Below are 24080 nucleotides of genomic sequence, written 5' to 3'. Positions count from 1 at the left end.
TAGAAATTATTCATTACAATCATCAGATCATCTATAATTAATCTCAACAATAATTTTTCGTCGAACACATTCCCCTCAGTTTGGATCATACGAACTCCGTGATTTGACAACAAATTCCTGTTCACTTCCGGCTTCAGGATGATGTCGTTATCAATGAGGTACTAGATTTCTCCTTCAACTTGAAGCAATGATCGGTAGGATGACCCTTCATCTGATGATACTCGCATAGGCATTTTCAAATTTCCCCAAGAACCTCTAGTCTTTCCTTGGGTTCAATTGTACGTTCAATTTCCTCCTCATCATAATCTCGAGAGCTCGACTTGACATTATTCCTAATTTGTCATATGCCCTCCGTTTTTTTGTCTCTGGGAGACGACCATCCTTGCTTTGTATCATTTGTGCCATCATGTACTATCATTTAGTTGTTCATTGCCTAAGGTTCATCTACCCATGCATCGACCACATAGTGACATCCTCCCTTGGTTTTTCGGCAAACTTATTTAGGGCGTTGTAGGGATTTACTTCCTTGGAAAATGCATTATCGAGATTCTTCCCCACTTTCATTATTTTCCTCAAACTCTAGAAATCTTTAATTATCAATTGTACATTGAGTTGAGGTTCTCGAGGATAATGTCCACTTCTTTTTGCTTAGTAGGGAAAAAGTCAATGCCCGACGTAATGTCAATCCATTTGGAGGCATACTTGACAAACTTCTCGTGTTTTCCTTGCTTGACAAATTTCATGTCTTATTCTTTGTTTTCCAAGCTCTGGTGGATATTGAATCTACCTATAAATGCCTTATCCAGGTCATCCATTGTTTCAATCGAGTCACATTGTTTATAATGTACCAACGAAGGGCAACATTATCAAGATACATTGAATTTTTTTTAGTAAAGTTGCAGTTCCTAACTTTAAAGAGACCATGGCTAGGAGATAACTATTTGTAAAGATTGGTAGATTATTATTCCTAATATACTTCTTAAGATCATGTAGGATTGTGGCCTTCTCGGCGGTATCTAACCCCATTTTCCAATCGTCATATGTCTTGGCATTCTTTTCTTTCATCATTTTGTCGTACTCGGATTTCATCTTCACATGTGTGGCCAAAGTTGAGAAATGTTTGCAGTGTATGTGAGGTTTGTTTATTGAACCCACATATCTCTCCCCAAACATCAAATTGTCTTTTCCTTTAGGTTGTCGCTTTTTCCTCTTCCCTAATTTCAGTTCTTGTAACAGGGCCTCTTCTTCAATCGACAAATGTTCACCATCTAAATTAGAATCGTCATAGTACATGACTTTCTTGATAAGGGGTTCAACATTAGGTGGGTGTTTGTGTAGGTTTTGGAGTGGGGGTTCTAGTTCGTTCCTAGATGTGCTTGCATGACCTTGAGCTGAGTTGTCGATTAAGAGCACCATCTACTTGGACATGTGGGCGATCATCTCCTTAAGGTATATGGATTCGACTCTTGTAATAGTTTTACTTGCTCTTGGATCTTCCTCCATTTCAATGCTTATGAATCACCATGTTCTTGGATCTCCCTTTTGTGCGGTCATGGTTAACTTGTGAGTCATGAATAAAGGTTAAGAAGAGAAGTCTTATTTGTGACATGATAAGCCATATCACCATTTATGCTCATATATAATCTAAAAGGGAAATGCACGTCTACTTTCCATTCAAAATTTATGCGAAAAGGATAGATTATATTAAATATGAGGGTTAGTGTCAAAACACAAAATAAAAAAGTTACAAACATTCTGTTAAGCTTGAAATTATAACTTAGCTTTCTGAGTTCTTTATTTCAAGAAACGAGTTCTTGATTGATGGGACCAAGGTTGGAATTCTATAATCAAAGCACATCGGAAGTAATATGAGAATAATTTAAGATGGGGAGAAGAAGAGTCAAGGATGAGAAAAGAAATAATGATGGTCTATACCAAACAGTCCAAGACAAAGGTTCAAAACCTAAAATAAAATAGGGGTGAAGAACTTTCACAAGAGAATTCAAATATTCATTCCTAGATACTTGGGGAAGAAATATCAACCTTATATAGTTGCTATCTTTCCCCACAATATTCAGAATTATTTTTGTAACAATACAACAAAATTCGGTTTGAAAAATATAAGAAAAGGAAACAAAACAAAATATTAAAACAAAAAACAGAAATGTAGCACAAGTGCACACTAGGACCGATGAAGGGTGCTGGAATTATTCTAGGACCGGTGCATTAATTTGGAGACCCTAACATTATCTCCCCCTTCAAAATTCGTCACCCTCGATGAAAAGATTGTGGTCTGGTCAACCTCTAATGCGCATGCCCTAATCTTCAAAGAAAACTATTACCTCTTACTTCAGTCGGACTTCAGCAAGGGTCGCAGCATAGGACCGCAATCCTTTATAAGCCTTTGATAACAACTTTTCAGTAGTGGAGTTGGCCGGATCCTTATAGTCTTTTTTACTGCCGAGTTAGTCGCCACTCCGCCCATGTAAGAAATTTCTGTGCACCCAAAGTCAAGTTTTATGTTGTTTAAAGCTGACCTTTGTTGATGTAATGTCGCCAAGACTTGGAGCAGATATATAAAAAACTTCTTCCAACTCCGATTATACTCTATAGTGTCTTCAAAAACCCAGGCCAAGTCTTTTACCCTAACCAGCATCACAGGGGTAGCAAAAGAGCCATAACTTCTAATTATTCTTCTAACTTGTGGTCGATCTTCGGGTTGCTAGAATAGAGCGTTGAACACTTAAAATAGTTGCTGGAGATCTTCAGGAATATCTTCCAAGGTCATTGCCGCGAGGAAAACAGTTTGGCCTTCATGATGACTTTTTATTTGCATTTTGGCAGCAACACTACATTTTTCCAAAGTCTTTTCCATCTGGTTGCCATGCATCAGAGTGACCTGTGCCCAAGGAATACCCTTTAGGACCGTGGTTCTGCCTTGCTTCTCATAAGAAAGAGTCGGCTTTTCAAAATTCCAGGATGAGGGACCTAAAGTAATCAGCCATTCAATGCCCAACACAATATCATATTCGTCCATAAAAATTACCTTCATTTCTGTTTGAGAGTCATTACCTTCCATCGATCATTTCACGTCTTTGCAAATGCTATAGCATAAAATATTGGATCCATCAGCCACTCTAACCGATTGCGCCTGGGTTTCCATGCTTTTGTGGCCTATTTTCTCCAAAATCCTGCTATTGATAAAATTGTGGGTGCTGCCTGTATCAATCAGGATCACCACCGATAGGTTCCCGATCTTGCCAAGAATCTGCAGCGTTTGAAAAGTTTTAGAATCGGTCAATGCATGTAAGGATATGACTGGTTCTTCCCCTGTCCCAAGCAACAACGGTAGATCATCAAAAATAGATTCTTGAATGGGTTCTTGGTCTTCTTGATGATTAGCCGAGACCATGAATAATTTGAATTTGCACATATGGTTGGGCTCCCACCTTTCATTGCAAGTATAGCATAGGCCTTTCTTCCTTTTCTCGTCCATTACAGTTGGGTCTAATTGCTTAATTTGGCCCTGGTTTATGCTTGAAGAAGACGCATACGAGGAATTCTTGATGTCGGTATTCCGGTTGGTGCTCGGCCAGGCTTTGTTAATATTGGATAGTTTGGGCAGCAGCGGTGCTTCAACACTATACAAGTGTCCGCTGCTCATTAGGGACATGTACGTTGCTTCTTGGACCTTAGCCATGGTCATGGCTTCGTTTAGGGACCTAAGAAATCGCAGTCGAATGCAGTTCGCAATCTCCTTCCTCAAACCGGACAAGTAGCAATCTATAACGTAGTCCCTTGGCATATGATATAATTTTTGAGAGATCGACATGTATCACAGATTATATTCTTGAACCGAACCAACCTGTTTCAAATTAATCAGTTGTCTCATTAGAGTGTCGTATATAGAGGGCCCGAATTGCGCCAAGAGGTCTCTTTTGAACACATCCCATGACAAGGCTTCCATATGGTTGCGGATCTAAAGATATGACCCGTACCACATTCTTGCTTCGCTAGAAAAGTGAATGGAGGCGATTTCTAGTTTAGTGGCATCCTTCGTCTTGTCCACCCTGAAGAATTGCTTGGCAAATATCAGTCAGCCATCAACATCAGGTCCATCAAACCGAGGAAAGTCGACCTTGGTTAGCCGAGTGAGAGGAACATAGTGTTGGTCGCGGTTCTGGCCATTGTGTTGGGGTCGATATGGAGGACCGTGGCAAGAAGGCTCATCATCATAGGGGACGGTACGGGGATCTTGGCCATTTCCAGATGCACCACTTTCAATTGCTTCTAGTCTTTCTTCAGCGGTATTGAATCTTCTGTCCATGTTATTGCTTAATTCAGTCATCTGCTATTTAAGGGAAGCGTTCATAGCAGTCGATTCAGTCATGTGTTGGTGCAAAATGGTCTGTGTAGCCGCTGATTGTTGGGACAAACCATCGATTAGGAACTTTAGCGCCTCCATTTCTGTCTGCTGGCGGGTTTCCACCATTTGGAGAATCTCCCAACTCTGATACCAATATGTTAAGCTTGAAACTATAACTTAGCTTTCTTAGTTCTTTATTTCAAGAAACGAGTTCTTGATTGATGGGACCGAGGTTGAAATTCTATAATCAAAGTACAACAAAAGTAATATTAAAAGAATTTGAGATGGGGAGAAGAAGAGTCAAGGATGAGAAAAGAAATATTGCACTGGTTTATACCAAACAGTCCAAGACAAAGGTTCAAAACCTAAAATAAAATAGGGGTGAAGGAATTTTCATAAGAGAATTCAAATATTCATTTCTAGGTCCTTGGGGAAGAAATATCAGCCTTATATAGTTGTTGTCTTTCACCACAATATTCAGAATTATTGTTGTAACAAACATAACAGAATTTGGTTTGAGAAATATAGGAAAAGGAAACAAAATAGAATATTAAAACAAAAAACAGAAATGTAGCCCAAGTGCACACTAGGACCGATGAAGGGTGCTTGAATTATTCTAGGACCGATGCATTAATTTGAAGACCCTAACACATTCTCACACCCTCTTCCTCACATTTATATTTTTCACTCAAGTAGTTTACAAGCATAAGTGAAGGAATTACATTTAATACATTACAAAATGACATCTTGTAGCGACATACATCTTGTAGTTAAACATCTGATCTATGGCCAAGACATTCCCTTCGAAGGGATGCATCGTATATTTACCAAATTTCTTAAACAAAGGCAATGTGTAGTATGATATAGTGGACTCAAACCCGAAGAGCGTGATTAAGAGCTTTTCATCCATTATGTGTGTCATCTTTAATATGTGATACCAAGGCATGGTAGTTCATATAGAGATATCATTCTTGATCATAGGCTTCGGATTTGCCAAGTTCAACATATTTCCATGGGTTATGGTGTTGAACATGTAATCTATTGGCAAAGGAGGGATCATCTTGAACTTCTTGATCAACCATATGTAGAGGATCAATGATACACCCCTTAGTGACATAGAATTGTGTTGATTAAACTCATTTAAATCCAAAAGTGTTTCAGCTAGGATAAGTCTGGATGGGTCTTTTCTTTCCTCTTTTATGTGGGATGTCGTCTCAAATACCTTGGTTGATGGTCATCTATCGGATGGAGCCAAAAAGAAATGGGCTAAAATGATTGTAATTGTCACGAGGTTCTACTTCTCAAACTTATGTATAACTAGGTCATGGACCACCAACGCGTTCTATTTCTTGAAATCGATGACACGTCTCTTGACCAAGTTATCTGATGTGGTCTTTGTGTAACCAAACTCCTCTTGGAGAACCTTCCTCAATGACATAGATTTTGATAGTAGTTTAAGGTGTAAGAGGCTCGTTTCCTAATCATAAGAATTGATCAAAATTCCCAAGACCAAGGTCAAAGCTCACCGAACATCACTCAAATTTGGAATAGATCGTCATTCCAAATTATACTATCATTGTACAGATGATGACGTTGTACAACACCTACCATATACTACTTCAAAAGAATAGGAATATGTGCCCAAGATTAGAATCAATGTACGTAGAAAGACGAAGTAAGGTGATGTACTATTTTACACCTTTATTTGTTATTTTTGTCTTTTGAATTTTTTATTTTTTAGATTTTTTTAATTGAAGGTGAAAAATATTATTCTTAAGAATGGTCAAAAGTTAATTTCAAGATAAGTATCAATTTTTACTCCTAGCAGAGTCGCTACAACGCCAAAAAATCGACCATTTCTGAAAAGGGATTTTCGAACTCGATAGTTGCGCCCTAAAACTCACATTCCTCTCAAGTCTTGAGTTAGACGATAAACTAAAATGGTAGGCGCAATTAAAGTGAATTTAAAATGTCATTTTTGACTTTTTTTAGATTTGCCACCTAATCTACTACTCGAAAAATAGAAAAGAAATATATTTTGCGTGTTTAAATGCATTTTTGAGATTTTGTTCTTGGTTCAGTGCTTAATTACACATGAGAAAGGGCAACGACACTATGTATCACATGCACATCAAATGACGATCTCTATTTTAATCTTTTGACAATTTAAGATAATATTATTTTCACCTTATTTATTTATTCAATCCTAGAGCATGTATCTAAATGTGAATTCAAGTTTTTTTGTATCATTTTATTTTTAAGACATGCGTCCATGTCATGGGTCATAACTCTCTAGTGCATGTACATGAGGGAACTAAAGTGTTAGTTTAAAAGAAAATAGAATTCAAACAAATCTTTATTCGAGTTTATTATTCATATATATATATATATTTTTTTTTTTAAATGTTTTTTTTTTTTGTATTTTACATATTTTTTGGAAATTTTTTAATAAAATATATGAAAATAAACAAAATGAGAAATTAAAAGAAAGAACCATACGAGTTCTAAATAAAAAATATTTTTTGCCTAAATATTTTTTTTTTTTGAAAATGATATTTTTGTAGTGTTTTATATATTTTTTTTGGTTTTAGTATTGATTAAAAAATTAAAAACAATAAAATGTAAACATAATTAATACAAAAATAAACCAAAGAGTCCTAAATGTCGTTACTGTGGTGGCAAACATATCACAAAGACTTTGGCCATCTTTACTTGTATTAGTATAACAACACATTCAGAACAAATTCATTATCTATGTTTGGAGCAAGTCTAACCACAACAAAATTTGTAAATAATGGATTTTCAAAAAATTTAAAATATGTTTTTTTTTTGGTTTTTTATTTTTTAACTTCACATTCATCTATAATCCTTCTATGATACATTTAAAATCACGTTACAACAACAATTTGAACTAAAGATGGCTTGAACACAAAAAATAACACTTGTAATCAATCAAATTTTTAGACGTTAAAGACTTAAGTGTTGAATCAAAGAAAGTTAGGAGTTTTACAAGACTTACAAGTCACCGAAAGAAGGGACTCTAATTTATTTCGTAGCAAAAGAAACTCACAACTCTATATCCCTAAACTCCGAATGGTCCGACTATTTCAACAATGGTCGTCTCGATCTCTCTCACTTCTCCCTAAATCTCTCTTCTCTCTTCTTTTTTTTCTCCCCTCGACAAATGGCCTCCTCTAGTTCTTTAAGACAAATCCTTATTTGTCTATCGATTTGATTAAGTAAATAAAAAATTGTCTATTTCCATAAAAAGGATGTTGGAGTGTTATGATAGGAATCATAAAATGTCCTGAGATCGAGTCTGTTAGGTAACAAGTTCTACATCTGGTTAAATTTGTTTGCGGACTATGTGCTTAATTTGTTGTCCCATTTTTTAAAGAATAATAAAAAAATATATGAAGACGAAAAGAAGAATGGTGCACCTACATGTGTTGGCTAATTTCGTCTAGCAATTTAGAGGTTGAAAATTCTCAAATGAGCTCCTACTCGTGTTAATAGAGCCGTATCGAAGAAAGTCGATTTCCTCTTCTCCTCTTCTTTCATTCATTGAGAAAGAGAAAGAGAAAGAGAAAGAGAAAGAGAAAGAGAATGAGAATGAGGAAGAAATCGGTCATGTTTGATTTGGGATCTCTTTGGATTAGGGTTTCTGATGTGCCTAGACCCTATTTGGCAAGCTATTTTTTTTCTCTTTAACCTACCAATACAAATAAATTAATCAAATAGATCAAATTCTCTTTTAATCTAGTGCCCTGCCCTCTGTCTATCTTATTTGATTAATTTGCTTAAGCTTAAAATTTAATTATAGACATGTGTTCAAAAAAATATGAATGGTATAGAATTATATTTGTTTTTATATAATAAAATAATTGTTATATATAAATTTACATTACAAAAATAAAATTATTTTTGTATTATAAAATTATTATATTTATTATTATTATTAATGTTCAAATATTTGTATTGGAATTTATTATAAATACCTTAAATAATAGAATTTTATAAATGAAAATTTTATATTATAATTAAAATTTAATTTATAATATGTTTAATTTAATATAGTTAATTATTATTATTTTAAAACTTCACTATAATTTAATTTATTTATTTTTAATTTCAAATATTATTAATAAATATTTTAATAAAAAACTATTTAAATTGATTTTATTAATAAGATAAATGTTAAATAAATAATTATTTAAGAATAAATTTTCAAAAATTAACTTTTAATAATATTTTTTTAATTTTTTTATATACAAATTTGTTTTAAACTTTAGCATTACTTAATTATTTATAATTTTACTTTTGTTTTTAAATAAAAGAAATCATTTTTGTATAAATAAAAATGTTTAAAATTTAATAATTTTAAATATTTCATTTATTTTATTTCTTTATATACACAATAAATTATAATTAATAATATTTTATTTTAATTAAAATTAAATAAAATAATATAAATAAATAAAATATTTAAAAACATTCTTTTATTAATATAAATAAAATGAGTTACAAACACATAATATATCAATTCACCTATTAAATTAGATTTATAAATATATTTTTAATTTATAATTAAATAATAATAATAATTATTATTATTTTGAAAAATAATATTTTAATTAGTTTTTAAAATCATTTACATCTAATTTTTATTAAAATAAATACATTTTATATAATATAAAACCCATATATTAATACTTTTTTTAAAAACAAATTAGAAGTTATAAATAATATTATATTTTCTTTTATTATCATATAGTTTATGTAGACATTAAACTTTTTAAATTATTTAAAATAAAATTATTTTTTATTTTTTAATTATTTTTAATTTTAAAATATTAAAATATAATAATATTTTGTTATTAAATATTTATTTATTATCACTATTTTATATAATTTAAACCCAATAAAAAATACAAACATTAATTTAAATTATAAAATCTAATTATTAATCTAATTATGTTTTATTATTATATTTATTATTTAAAATTTATTTAAAATATTTTTTAAATTTAATATATTTTACTAATAAATTTAAAACTTATTCTATTTAATTAAATTTTAATAATTTAAATTATTAATTATATTTACTTTTATTTAATATTGATAATGTGACTACTCTTTTCTTATATAAATTTTTTCATCAGCATCAATTAGTTCAGCCTTTTCACTAACTTATACAATTGGATGCCATTTTTATCTAAACTAATTTAAAAAAAAGAAGTTTATATTTATATGAAATTTTAATAAATCAAAAATTAAAAAAAATTCTATTAAAATTTTTTTATTATAAATATTATTATTTCAAGTCAAACTGATTTTTATAATTAAAAAAATAAATTATTAAAATAATATTTTTATAAATATTAATTTAAATTATATAATTTAATTTATTATTATATTTATTGGATTATGTTATTTATATAAAATTTTTAATAATTATATGTATTTTTTTAATAATTATTTATTTAAATATTTTCAAAACTTTAACTTAAAAATTATAATTTTATATTATACTTATTCTTTATATAGGTAGTTAAAATTTACTTTATATACAATAATTTTTTAATTTTTTTAATTTAACTTATTTCAATAATGAAACAAAATTAAAATTTAAATAATATTTACTAATTTAATTTTTTTTAATATTAATCAAAGTTATTATTATCATTATTTAGTTTTAAGTTAAATTATTTTTTTCCACTTTTTTCTTAAATAATAATTAATTTTACAATGTTTTTATTTAATTAATTTATAATTAAAAAATAGGTTACAGAATTTTGAAATAAATTATATTAAAATTCCACAAAAAAAAATATAATTATAATTGAAATATTTTTATTTACAACAATTAAATAAAAAATGTTAAAGAAATATTGAAAATAATAATACCTATTAAAAAAGAAATACGAAGGAAATATTTTTTAAAATATTTTATTATACTAACAAAAAAACAATATAATTAAACTTGCTTTAATATTTAAATATTATAGAAATAAAAGTTATAAATAATTAAAATATTTTTATTTAAATTAAATAATTATAGAAGTAATGTTTAAATATATTTATAATTTGTAAAAAATATTAATAAAATAATATAACTTTATTTATTTTTACTTTGATAAGTATTACTAATTATAGTTAAATTTTATTATTTAATCTATTTTAGATTAAAATTTAAATGAAAACTATTTTAATAACGTATTTCAAAAATATATATTTATTATTTTAGTAGTAAATTTGTTTTAATAATAAAACAATCATTAAATATGATTAGTCATAATTAATTAATGAAAATATTTAAGTGTTTATTCTATTGTTCATATATATATATATATATATATATATATATATATATATATATACACGAAAATGATGATTGAATATTAGAAAATATTAATAATTAAAAATAAAAATGGAATAACTGAAATAATGATAATAATTATTAAATTAATTTTATATTAAAACATATTGATATTTTAGCATTAAAAGAAAATAATAGAATTAATACTAATAATTTTTAAATAATTAAATTATTTAAATTTTTAAAGATGTAATTTATTTTAGTAACTATTTAAAAATAATTATATATTCAATTGTTAACTAAAGATAAATAAATTAAAATAATGTTATTTCAAGATTAAAAAAAATGTAGGTTTAATTAATTAAATAATTAATGTTAGTAATTATTTATAAATAATTAAATGATTAAATCGTTAACTAATATAAGTTTTAATTCATTTCAAAATTATTTTAATTTATTATTATATATTATTGTTTCTTCGTTATATTTAAATGAGTCCTATTGGAGAATAGTAGAGGATAAGAGTTGTGATAATATATGTTTGTGTTCAAGAAATGAAATTACTAACTCATTGGCGGAAAAAAAAAAAAAAAAACAAAACTAGCAGAGAATGTAATATACAATGAAAAAGTCTTTAGTCCAGTCTCTTGCTCATAAAACTATGTCAAGAGGAGTTTCAAGTCCGCGTTAATGAAAAGTCCGATGACTTTTGTCTTTGAAGTACAATAGCATAAGGATAATATGATTGGCTATAATTATTGTGATGAAAATCTGATTCATCTAATAATAATAATAATAGTGAATATTTCTTTCAAACTCGGGTTAAGTTTGAGTTTTTTAATAACTTAAATTAAAATACTAAAATATTATTTATTTTAAATTATTAATATTTTTATTTTATTTATATATATAAATATATTTTAATTCTTTTTATTAAAAATATTTATAACTTCTTCAAAATCATGTACCATTATTATTTTGTTCTCGCTTCTAGAATTTTTAAAAACTCTAATCAAAACAAGTCCAAATGTATATGGGTCTTTTGATTTGTTTTTCTTTAGTTAACTTGTTTTAGTTGATATAAATAAATTATGTGTCTCTTTTTTCATTTTTTTTTTTTATTTATTTAACACTATGGATTGAAAATGCTTCAGTTACCATATTTTGTATAAATGTTGCACTCCTTTAATATAATAACTAAAAATTTCCTGAACATTGCTATTTTTTTGAATTATGTACATATCACTGTCAAATTTCTGGTCTTCCATTGTTATAATTTTGTTGCCCAAAATATTTATCTATAATAAATTTTTAGTGGTAGTAATTTTACCTAAAAAAGAAGGGTTTCATATAATTTAAAAGGGTTTAGGCTACTAAAAAAATCTTAGACTAAAAAAGATAAAATAATTGAAGAAATTGTTTAGGATATTCAAATTTTGATTTAATAATAACCCCATTTAAAAACATTATTTATTTATGCTTTTAATCACAAGCAAGCATTTAAAAACTGAATTTAACTAGAGAATTTATTTTTTATTTTTTATTTTTTATTTGAATATATAATAAATAAACATATTTAAATATATAGTATTTTCAAATGAGTTTACCTAATTAATTAGAAAATAAAAACTTAAACCGGAACTATCGGAATGAGAATTATAAAATAATATCCTATCTTTTATTACCTTCTTAAATTTTAACCATCCTTATCCAAATACAAGCAAGCATATTTATTGAATACATAATATTGTTTTTGGTTACTTCATTGGGATTACTATGCACTTCCAAAATTGAAGCTATCAATTAGGTCCTTCTAATTTGCCTGAATGGATCAAAACCAGGTCCACAAGCAACATTAGGATCACTTGGCTACACGAATCATCCCTTCCTCTTTTGTCATTCATCGCATTAGCATGATTTTATGTAAACTGACAAGTATATATATATAAAAAAAAATCTATATAAAAAAATTGATTAATCATTTAATTTTTATTACATAAATTTTACCATTAAATTGTGTTTGACATTAATTTTATAGTATCATAATTGTTAGACACTATATATATTAAACATACAAGTTCTAAAAATTTTAATATTGTGTATATATTCTTTCACATTTCATTTTTATTAATATTTTGTATAATTATCTAATTTTAAATTTATTATAATTTTTTTTTATAGAAATTATTTTTAAATACAACTAAAATAAAATAATACGAATATGGTCATTTATTCAAAATTTTAGTTTTTTCGTTCTATTCATTTAATTAAATTTTTTTTTTTAACGTGAATTATCACACTATTTTAAATTGGCGAAAATAATATTTGAGGAAAATATGTTTTTATTTTTTCTCTTTTGTACATAATTATTTCAGCTTCTACTATATCCTCACAAAAATTTCGAAAACAATTTATTGTATATTAAAAGTCAAAATAGTAATTAAAATATATGTGAAATGTTTTATTAAAAAATAATATTTAACCATATTTTTTTATGTCAACACCATAAAACTATTATTTCAAAACTATATATATATATATATATATATATATATTTAAGTGTTATTATATATATATAATTTTATTCTAATTAAATAATAAGATTAATTATTATTTTTATTAAAAAAAATAATAATTCAACTTTATAATATTTTGTATAAAAAATATATATTTATAATAATATTATAAATTAAATTAATAAATATTTATCAATTATTTAAAACATATCAAAATATAGAGTTAAATATATTTTGTAATATATATATATATATATATTATAAAATAATTAAAATATTAATATTATTTATTAAAATATAATTTTATTTATAATTTTATTATAAAATATCTTATTAGGTTTTGTTATAGAAAAAAATTAATAATAATAAAAAATAAAAATTCTAAATCCTTGGAGGCGGAGAATTATCGGGTTTCTCTTGATTTCAAATTCTCGTTTTATTTTGCTTCTCATTTTTTATTATAATTATGACACGAGAGAGAAACTATTATAAAATATAAAAAGTTTATGTAAGATGTGGTGAAAGCGTAAATATCACCATACATTTTATTTATTAAGCATCATTATATATATATAGATTTGACCGTCTATGCGACCCAACCTCATCATTGGCTTGTAAAACTAGATGGCCGAATGTTCCTAAAATCGGCCCAAAAGTCATGAATTATGGACGTCTCATCGAGACGACCATCCCCAATGACTCCGCCTCACGATAACGGGAAATGTAAAGGGAAAGTGCGTTAACATATTTATCAAACCCTAGTGTGGTCATAGCCCGTAGAATATCATCGGCGGTAATCATCTTACGACTCTCGCTTTGACAAAGCAGGTTAGCTTTGGCAGTTATCAGGCCAATGAATTTCGAGACACAATGTTGAATAATCTCCTTCGAATCGTTGACAATCTTGCAGTATGGAGGTACCACACGCTGAATGATCCTCACCACATTCGCCATCGAGATGAATAGCTCAATTGGTGACGCCCCAGATGCTGAAATAGAAAACCGAAAATTCATATACCCAAATTAATTCGACTACAATTTGAGTAAATAGTTTTAGAAAGTAACTAAAAGAGATTCAAGTTGGTAAAATTCTGATATCTAATCCAAGGTAATATCATTATTTTATAGGGGATTTCATCTTATAAAGTATTTAATGATAAATACCAAGTAATCTTACCTTTAAGGTAAATAAAAAATTTACTCAATTTGATTGGTTCAAGAATATCAATAATAAAAAAAAAAGTATGTTAAATTAAATGTTATCCCTTTCTATTTAACTTTTTTTTTTGTTTATTCACCTTTAAAAATAAAATAAAAATAAAGAAAAAGTTTATTTATAGAGTAACTTTGCCCACTATCTTATTGTTATCCAATTTAATTTTGTTTGGAAAAATATCTAATTTTATATTCAAATGTATTTTAAGGGGACAATTTCAATTTATTTGGGATTTTAATTTGATTATAGGGTATTAGTTGGTATACAAAATGTTTTTTCTTGTAGAAGCTAAAGTTTTTAAGTTGTTTAAAATTTAGAACTAATAAGTTTTGAATTGAGGAAATTTATTAATTTGCAATTATTCATTATAGTTAGTTTAATTTATGTGAAAAAAGGCTTCTCAATTGATTTATAGATCTAATATTCTTTCAACTGAAATTAAAGTTATTATAATTAATTATTATAACAACTGTTTTAAGAATTACCATGCTCATAAACTAATTATAAAATATATACATATATAAAAAATAAAAGTCAAATAATTTGAAGAATATATCATAAAGAAATCCATAATCCATAGTATATCTTAATTCTTAATTATTTTCATTTGTTTAGTAACTTTTACTTTTTGGGCTTTTTCGCCCCCAACTTTCCTCAACCAATTACAGTTTTTATTATACTCAAAATTTTAACTAGGTCAAAATTTCGGACTTTTTTTTATTGGATTTGGAGTAATTGTTTTTGTTATTTTGATTTATATTACCACACTAATGTTACATTGATGTAGGAGCATTTTTTAACTTATTTAAATAGAGCTTCAAAATTTATCTTTATTAATATGCATCCATTCCAATTTTACCAAATTAGTATGATTCAATATCACAACTATTTTTTTCCCAAAAAATAAATATTCATTACTTTTATATTTATTTAATATAAAATATATAATTAAATTAGAAAAATATTTTTAATTAAAAAGTAAATACAAAAAATTGATAAAATTTTAGATTATATTATTTTTAAAACTAATTAATACCTTTTTAATGAACTTTCTATCATTATGAAATTGTTGTAAACTATTTTATTTTTTATACTAATAAATAAGTTTAAATATGCTTGACAACTTTAAAAATATCATTCTTAAGTAAATATATTTTTTATTTAATTTACTTTTATTAATTTATTTCAATATTTTAATATAATAATACTTTTTAAAATAATATAATTACTTTTTTAAAATAACATAAATTATTAATTTTATTTAATAATAACATAATATTATAATATTTTTTTTAAAATAGATTTACATTAACATTTAAAAATTATTAATATCACAATCAATTTTAAAAATGGTCAAACTAAAACTGGAAATAATTTTATTTTTATTTCATATAAAATATTTTATTAAATTAAATAAAACTTTTTAGGTGAAAAGTTTGATAAAAAATGTGACTTTTTTTAAATTTCATTTTAAATTACAAAATAATTTATTATTATTTGTTTATAGTAAACATGATTGATTTTGAAGTCTAACTAATGAAAAGATTATTGTAATAAAAATGTTCAATTCAAATATTTATATACTATTTAACACATATTAAAATATAATATTAAATATATTATTTATTTGTTTCATTTTTATAAGAATATATATATATATATATATATATTAAAATATAAATGACCAAATTTATAATAATGATTTAAAATATAAATAATTAAATTTATAAAAATAACTAAATTTATAAAATTAATAATTTAAACATATATATCAAAATATAAATAATCATACTTATAAAAAATATATTTTAAATATTTAATTAAAATTAATAATTTAAATATATATATTTAATAATGAGTTATAATAATTTAAATGTATAATAAATAAATATATAAAATAATATATATAATAATGAATAAATAAGAAACTAAGGCCATGTTCAAATTGGGGTTTAAAAAAAATTTAGATGTAGAAAATAATAATTATTTTAAATGATTTTGAGTGTAATAATTATTTTAATTTTTTTTTTAGTAAAAAGCCTTAAATGATATATATATATATATATATATATATATATATATATATATATATATATATATATATATATATATATATATATATATATATATATATATATATATATATATATATATATATATATTTAAATTATAAAGTATTTTAAATTTTTTTAAATAAAATGAATGATGTGATTAATAAAAAATTAAATTTTTTTAAATTCAAAAAAAAAATGCCTAATATGACCATTACCCATCGAGTGAGTCATTAAAGTAGACGAAGATTTATTTTCATTCATAATTTTAAATCTCATCCTGATTATAATTGTCCGTTTTCTATTCAATCAGAAAATACACACAGTTACAAATTTTGGGGATACATTTCATGTTTTCCTCAATTCCAAATAAATTCTTATTTTTAGTTCTAAACATTTTATAAGATACTAATCAATATGTATCATTTCTCTCTTCATTATTTTCTATAGATTTAGGATTGAATTTGGAATGAGCATGAAAATTTTGGGTTAGACTTAAATTAATAAAAAAAAAAAAAAAAATTTGAAACCTCAACCCTAACCTAAATTCACTTCCCTCCTATATTTTCTTATAATTTACTTCTATTTTTCCATTACTAATTTTGAAATATATATTAATATATTTTATATTATTTAATTAAATTATATATTTTAAAAATAAATAATAATATAAAGAAAAAATCAAATTAATTATTCTAATTAACAAATATATATTAATTAATTTTTATGTTTTTTAAAATTGTTTATTATTAGATTATATTATTTATTTTTTAAATTATATTTTATTTCTAATATGTTTTGAAATTATATGAAATTTAGGAGTTAATGGGTTAAATATAAAGAAAATTATTTATTTATTTAAATATTTTGCGTAAGTAATAATAATAATAATAATAATAATAATAATAATAATAATAATAATAATGAGATTCAATAAATAAAATTAAAAATGATATAAAAATATATATATTTAATATATATATTAAATTATATATATATATATATATAATGAAAAATATAATATAAAAATATATATATTTTTTTAATTTGAACTCATTTTTTCTCTTGTTTAACCTCTTTAATCTTTTTTTTATTCCTTTCATATATCTTCTCTAAAACACAATTAACCACGGTAATCAATTAATGCATCATTAATTATTCTCTCTTAATTTTTTTTCTTTTTATATTAATAAGTAACGAAATAAAAATTAAACAATTCATAATTTTTATATATAAATATATATTAAAAAAATTGACACAAAATAAATATTCTGCAAACACACTTAATCATTTAAACTAAACCCGCGTAAAACTTGTAATATAAGAGGGGATATAAAAAGTTATATTATATATAAGAGATGAAATATATATATATATATATATATATATATATATATATATATATATATATAAATTGTAAATGTACATCTATAATAATTTTTAAAAACAATAAATTTATATTTAAATATATTAATGTATAATTTAAAAATATATTTAAATTTGTTATATATATATATATAATATAAAAAATTATATACATTTTTTAATTTAACTAATATTAAAATATTTTAATAATAATAAAATTTAAAAGAAAATAATTTTTTTAATTAAAATATTAAATAATTTAATAATAATAAACTAAAATAAGAGAAATTGTTAATATCTTTTTAAATGATATTGGATAATAGGTTCAAATCTATAAAATTGAAAAAAGAGAAATTATATTTATTTATAGATTCACATCTACCCTGTCAACTCACCATAAACGATAAATTGGTTGTTGATTGGAAAGTAGGAACAATCTATGCAATTTTATTAACCGGGAAGGAAACACTTAAATTGTTATAGTTTCATCTTCATCGAGTCCAACATAGAGTGAATTGTATATTGGTAGTAGACGATTGTGTATTCGTTAAACTACAACCTCATTGACACGCCTCAATTAGAGGGAAGCCTCATAAACTTAGTATGAAGTTATATGGACCTTTTCGAATTATAAAGCGAGTGAGAGAAGTGATTATAAATTAGATATTTCTTTTACAACTAAGACACATAATATGATTCATGTGTCGCAACTCAAAAAGTAGGAAATGCAGTGTCTATGCCGCATATTCCTTCTCTACAAACACAATCAATAGTTGTTTTAATTCCTATTTTGGATGAAATGGTTATTTGGAAGGATGAACATATCATGGATCTATACTTAGTTCGTTGGTCTAATTCATTGAATGATAATGCTATATGGGAGGATGAATCTTGGTTGGAATCCAAATTTTCAGAACATTATTGGTTGAAATAAGCCAACTTCTCCTTTAATTGTGGTGTTCGTGGTCGAATCAACATTGAAGGGGAGAGTAATGATACGAAGAATCATTAAAGTTAGGAAACTTAACCCTATAAAAGTTGACAGATAGAATTAACCAATGTCGCTAGTTAAATTTCAATTTAGTACAATAAATAGTTGTTAATAGGACAGTTAGCCAAACAGTTGAGAATTTACATGTTGGTGGAAAAAAGGGTGTTACAAAATGTTATTTGGTTGTAAAATTAGTTATGACAGTTGTCGGGTATATAAGAAGAAAATGAATTTGCAGAGCTATATGACATTTTTCTAGAATTCTCTCAAGGTTAATTTCTCTATCTTCTTCCTCGTTAATTGTTCATTCTTTACCTCACTCACATAATATTCTCTATTGCATATTTGCAAGTGTGAATCTTCTCCCAACCTCAAGTAACCATTTCATACTTTCTACACCAACCCACACCCAATCTTCCACTTGACAATCAACTTTTAAATCACCTCATTTCCAATCTAACCAAATTATTCACGACCAAACTACTCACCTCCATACATTATCTCCCAAAGGAATAAGTATTTATAATAAATAGATTCCAAAATCCTAGAAGAAGATAAAATTAATGAACTATGGTATTCTTGTAATGTTATGTTTGATTATACTCACCCCACACATGTAGCCTAGTAGTAAGAGTCGACTTAAGAGATCAAAATATCACGGGTTCAATTCCATCTAGAAGCACTTTGAGTTTAAGTGGGGGGCATGATTGTGGAGTTTCATCCTTTCTCCTTGAATTCAAAAAAAGTTTAATTATACTCACCAATGCAAGGTAAATTTATTCATCATTAATATAGATGAAACAAAGGACGTGAAGGATTACCTTATAACTGAAGCGAGAAAGACCAATTAGGTTACCCTTCAAATGGGTGAAGCATATATTACTATACATGCCCTCAAGAGACTAACACTAACATTCTGCAAGAATTAAATCTCATTGTTCCTACAAGGAATAAGACAAATGGACATTAGCATCTTGGAAGGAGAGAAACTTGAAAAAATGTTAAAAAATGGTGTACAAAAAACGCTAATGAAGTTTATCAAATCTCAAACAAATCAATGTCAATTGTTTTACTTACATGTCAATGAAATATGAGGAGTAAGGGGAGGAGGAATTAAGCCAACTATTACTCTAGTTTGAAGACATCTTTCGACATCTCAATCACCAACTTCAGTCCTAAATTAAGATCATCAAATACCTCTTAAGGTAGGAACCAACCCGATATGCATAAGATCATACCAATATCCCTCCCTCAAGAAGGTAGAAATTTAAAAAATGGTAGATGAAATGCTCGAGCAAGGCGCTATTCAACATAGTCATAGTGCATTTGCAACATTAGTGGTCTTGGCTAGAAAGAAAGATCTAACATGGAGATTATGTATTAATTACAAGAAGTTAAATGAACTCACCATAATAGACAATTTCCTATACATGTGATTGAAGAACTGTTGGTAAAATTGCACGATTCAAGAATCTTTTCCAAATTTGACATTCGTGTAGGTTATCATCAAATCTAGATGAAACCTGTAGACTGTCGCAAAATATGTATAGACACCCCTTTCTTCATGTCTCTAACAGATAATAAGACATCTTCTAAAATCCTGAAAGTAGCATACCACATGCGTACTGGAAATAAAGACCCCTTTGGTATCATCTTGGTAGAAACATTTATGGGTTTGAACTACTCGTTCTTAACCTCTTCTATGAGCAAAAGAGGCTCACCACTGATCCTTTACACCTGGTTGCTTGACAAGCTTGAACGTCTATCACCAGTATTTCTTAGAGACATTTTATCCCCCTCTCTTCAATATTGAAGAATGAGGAAAGCTTCGCCTAGACCCCTTGTGGAAAGTGACGATGAAATCAATAATTTTCTCCCCATGGTACCCCATCAAGAGAATGGCATACATGATGAACGTCATACCCATGATCATGCTTATGGGCTTGGAATGAATCAAATTCTACTGTACTCACGACCTCTTTGATCATTATTTTATGCCCTCTTATATAGAAAATTCCATCTCTATAGACATGCCGAGAAATAGAACAATGCCTCTCAAATGGGTATTCCAAAAGAGCAAAACAACTACATGACTGTTATTCTCGAAGAATATGAAAGGTCCAAGAAAGACGAAGAGGAGGAAGTTTCTAGTGCAGGAACAAGCTACAGTAGAACTACTATTCTATAATCTTGAACTTTTTCCCTTTTAAACTCTCTCTATAAAATATCAACAAGAGAATCATGTCTGTAACAAACTTTGCGATTATGTTTATATACAACAATGTGTTTGTTTAATCGAATCATAAAAAGAGATGCTCACTATTTATGGTTCATTTTTATATGCATTGCATTTGTAATTTTTTACATCTACAAACTCTCACATCTTGCTCTTTCTTAACAGCTCACGATTGTGACAAGACGACACGGCCCATAGAAAGAGAGATCCAAAACCCGGACATTTTATATGCCATCAAATGGCCGATGAACCCTATGTACCTGAAACGGTCTTAGTGGCCAAATTTAGAGAAATGAAAGAGGCTATATACCATGAAATGGAGAAACGCGCATTAATCACAACATCTTTAGCTAGTTAGCAAATTCCGGCTACATTCCAAAACATACTCCATTCTCCTCGATTTCCTAACCAGGCAATCCCGGTTATGTTGACCCCCGTCAAAACTCGTCCTACTAGTCAACAAGTTTAATAAGAAGTCTTCTTTATGAAGACTTTGAAGAGGATATTGACCAAACTACACGGGTCCAACATGAGGAGGTAATCAACAACCTGGAAACACATGAAAAACAAATTCCATTTGTTGATCAACCACTACTAACATAATATGAACGCTAGATGTCTCAAGTTCAAGTTATGCATGCAGAAATGCAAGCCCAACTAAACAATTTAGCTAAGGGCTAAAGTAGTGAAGAACGTCATGACTGTAAAGATGCTATGAAAGTTGTTGAATGAGCAATTGTTCAGGTAGGTGTAAAACTTTCAGCATTGTCTAAGTACATAGGAAAAAGCGATCCGTCCGTCTTTTTCAAAATATATGCTTTCACAATAACTCTATTGCAACTTGAAGAACCAATTATTCACCACTTATTCCCCTAGTATCTTGATGCTGCTGCTATGTACTGGTATCACCAGCAAAATATAGTATATATATATATCACATAAGAATTGTCTACAGCATTCATAAAATACTTTTCAATGCATTTCAACCATGAACGACCAGAAAAGAGGTTGAAGAAAATCAAATAGAGAGAAAATGAGAAATTCTCAGTGTTTATCGAATGATGAAAAGCTCTCGACGAGGAAATCGATTCCCTCTAAAGCGAACAACAACAAATAAATATGATTTTGGAAAATATTAACGAATGATATTTTATTGGATTCGCCGTCAAAACTTTCCAAACTATGAAGAAATTGATAAAAACTGGCATTAACCTTGATGACGCTATCGAGAAGAAAGCAAAAGAGAGAAAATTAGTCAAGGATATACCACCCTCCAAAGGCACCTAAACCCTCTAGAGTCTTTGACGACCTAGGGATGCTTTTTAGTTAGGTGATGAAGATTCTCTAAGAAATGAATCTCGTCAAACCACTTTTCCCAAGAACAGACATACCATTTTTGGAAAAGTATGAGTGTAGACACTCAATTTTTACCCCAAATTTTATAGTTCATATTTTTAATAAATCCGAGTATGTACAAATTTCTCAAATTCATTCATGGGCTCATTGCACGGTTTATTTTAAAGACAATTAATTTTTAGAACAATTGAAATTTTGAAAAATAATTGATTTTAGATTCTTAATAAGTTAATGTAGTAATTTGTTTAAGTTATAAAACTTATGAAAATTATCACACATAGAATATTCAAGGTATCATTTAATTAATTACCTTGGGTATTTATAAATATATATATATATATATATATTAACGATTTTTCATATTATTTAAAAAAAATTGTTATGTGTAATTTTTTTAATTAAATTAGTTTATTTAAATTGGCTAGATTAGTTATCAAAAAGATTAGTTGTTAGATTAAATTTTGCAATTTAATTTTGAATTTGACTTAGTTAGTTAGCATTTTATTTCATAATAGATGGAATAATTAGAATTGTTCCTTAAAAATAAGAATAATTAAAAATAAAATTGTTTTCTTTTCATTAATTATTTCTAATTTATTTATTTTTAACCAACTCTTCTTTGTAGGATAAAGGGAAATATGAGAATCTTTAAGGATTCATCCAATATCCATATGCAAGATCCGAATCAGATTTGTGAATGTGACCGAAATAATTCAAATCAAAGGCAAGTCAACCCGAAGTCAAATCAAGGAAATGATCCAATTGACGGATCCGACCGGTGACCCAACCTATGGATCGACCCATGCGCAAGATCCGACCCATGGAATCAAATGCTAAGGGGAGAACGGTGCATAATCCCAAAATCGATGGTTGAAGACTCTCTCCCAACCTTGAGTGAGCAAGGGAATATGGTTAATTGAATTATTATTTTTAATTAAAAATTCAGCCTTTAAGACAAGACAATCCCTTAAGACTAGACCATTTTAATTAATTAAAAAAATTCTTTTTTTGCCCAACCGTGTGTGTTAAATGAGCCCTAGGGTTTTTCATGATTTCCCTATAAATATAACCCCTTAACACTTTATAAACACACGACTTTTCACCTCATAAGTGCCCCTGGACTGCCAAATTCTTGACTCTAATAATTCCTCTAAGAAAAGCAAAGGAGCAGCCCCATTTTAAGCCCCATGCACACTTTTTTAGAATTTGAATTTTGTTTTTTTATATTTATTTCCATGCATGATTTTTTTTTTTAAATTTACTGTTTTGATAGGCATTTAGAAATTTATCTTTTTATTTGTAGAGAAAATTATAAAAAAGAAACCTACATGCTTTAAATGATGTATTATTTGAAATTTTTTTCTTATTACTTTGTGTATGATCTAAGTGTTTGTTTTATATATTTGTTTGTACATGTGTTATTAATATTTTGTAAAGGTTTTTATTATTTGGGATCCATTTGAATTATCAATTAGTTAGAAATTGAGAGCAGGTCTAACAAACGAAGATCAGTGGGTTTCTACTGATTAGAGACACTTAGGACCGGAGAAACTAGCACTGGAGTGCACTGGAAGAGCGTCCGAACGAGAAATATGCACCCTAGATCGTACGCGGGTGCTAACCGACTGAGGAACTTCTCTACACGTAGAGACTGATGCCTTACC

The 24080-nt window shown here is 26.9% G+C and overlaps 1 protein-coding gene across 1 annotated transcript; it reads right to left on the bottom strand.

Moving 5' to 3' along the window:
• Positions 1 to 13864: 13864 nt before the first annotated feature.
• LOC124943305 (nuclear transcription factor Y subunit B-6-like) lies at positions 13865 to 20477 on the bottom strand. The gene is made up of 2 exons (XM_047483840.1): positions 20348 to 20477; positions 13865 to 14190 (listed from the first exon to the last, which is right to left on the bottom strand). The coding sequence occupies exons 1-2, from the start codon at positions 20475 to 20477 to the stop codon at positions 13865 to 13867; spliced, it is 456 nt and encodes a 151-aa protein (XP_047339796.1).
• Positions 20478 to 24080: the final 3603 nt, after the last annotated feature.

This window comes from Impatiens glandulifera, chromosome 6, assembly GCF_907164915.1.
Source record: "Impatiens glandulifera chromosome 6, dImpGla2.1, whole genome shotgun sequence".
In the NCBI taxonomy this organism is placed as follows: domain Eukaryota; kingdom Viridiplantae; phylum Streptophyta; class Magnoliopsida; order Ericales; family Balsaminaceae; genus Impatiens; species Impatiens glandulifera.
Note: the sequence above shows the minus strand (reverse complement) of the source record. Positions and strands in the feature narration are given on the sequence as shown.

Coding starts and splice junctions, on each gene's coding strand:
- LOC124943305 (XM_047483840.1), bottom strand. CDS start 20,477: ATGATACCAAAGGGGTCTTTATTTCCAGTACGCATGTGGTATGCTACT. Junction 14,191..20,347: donor TATTTTGCGACAGTCTACAG/GTTTCATCTAGA, acceptor TTTCTATTTCAG/CATCTGGGGCGTCACCAATT.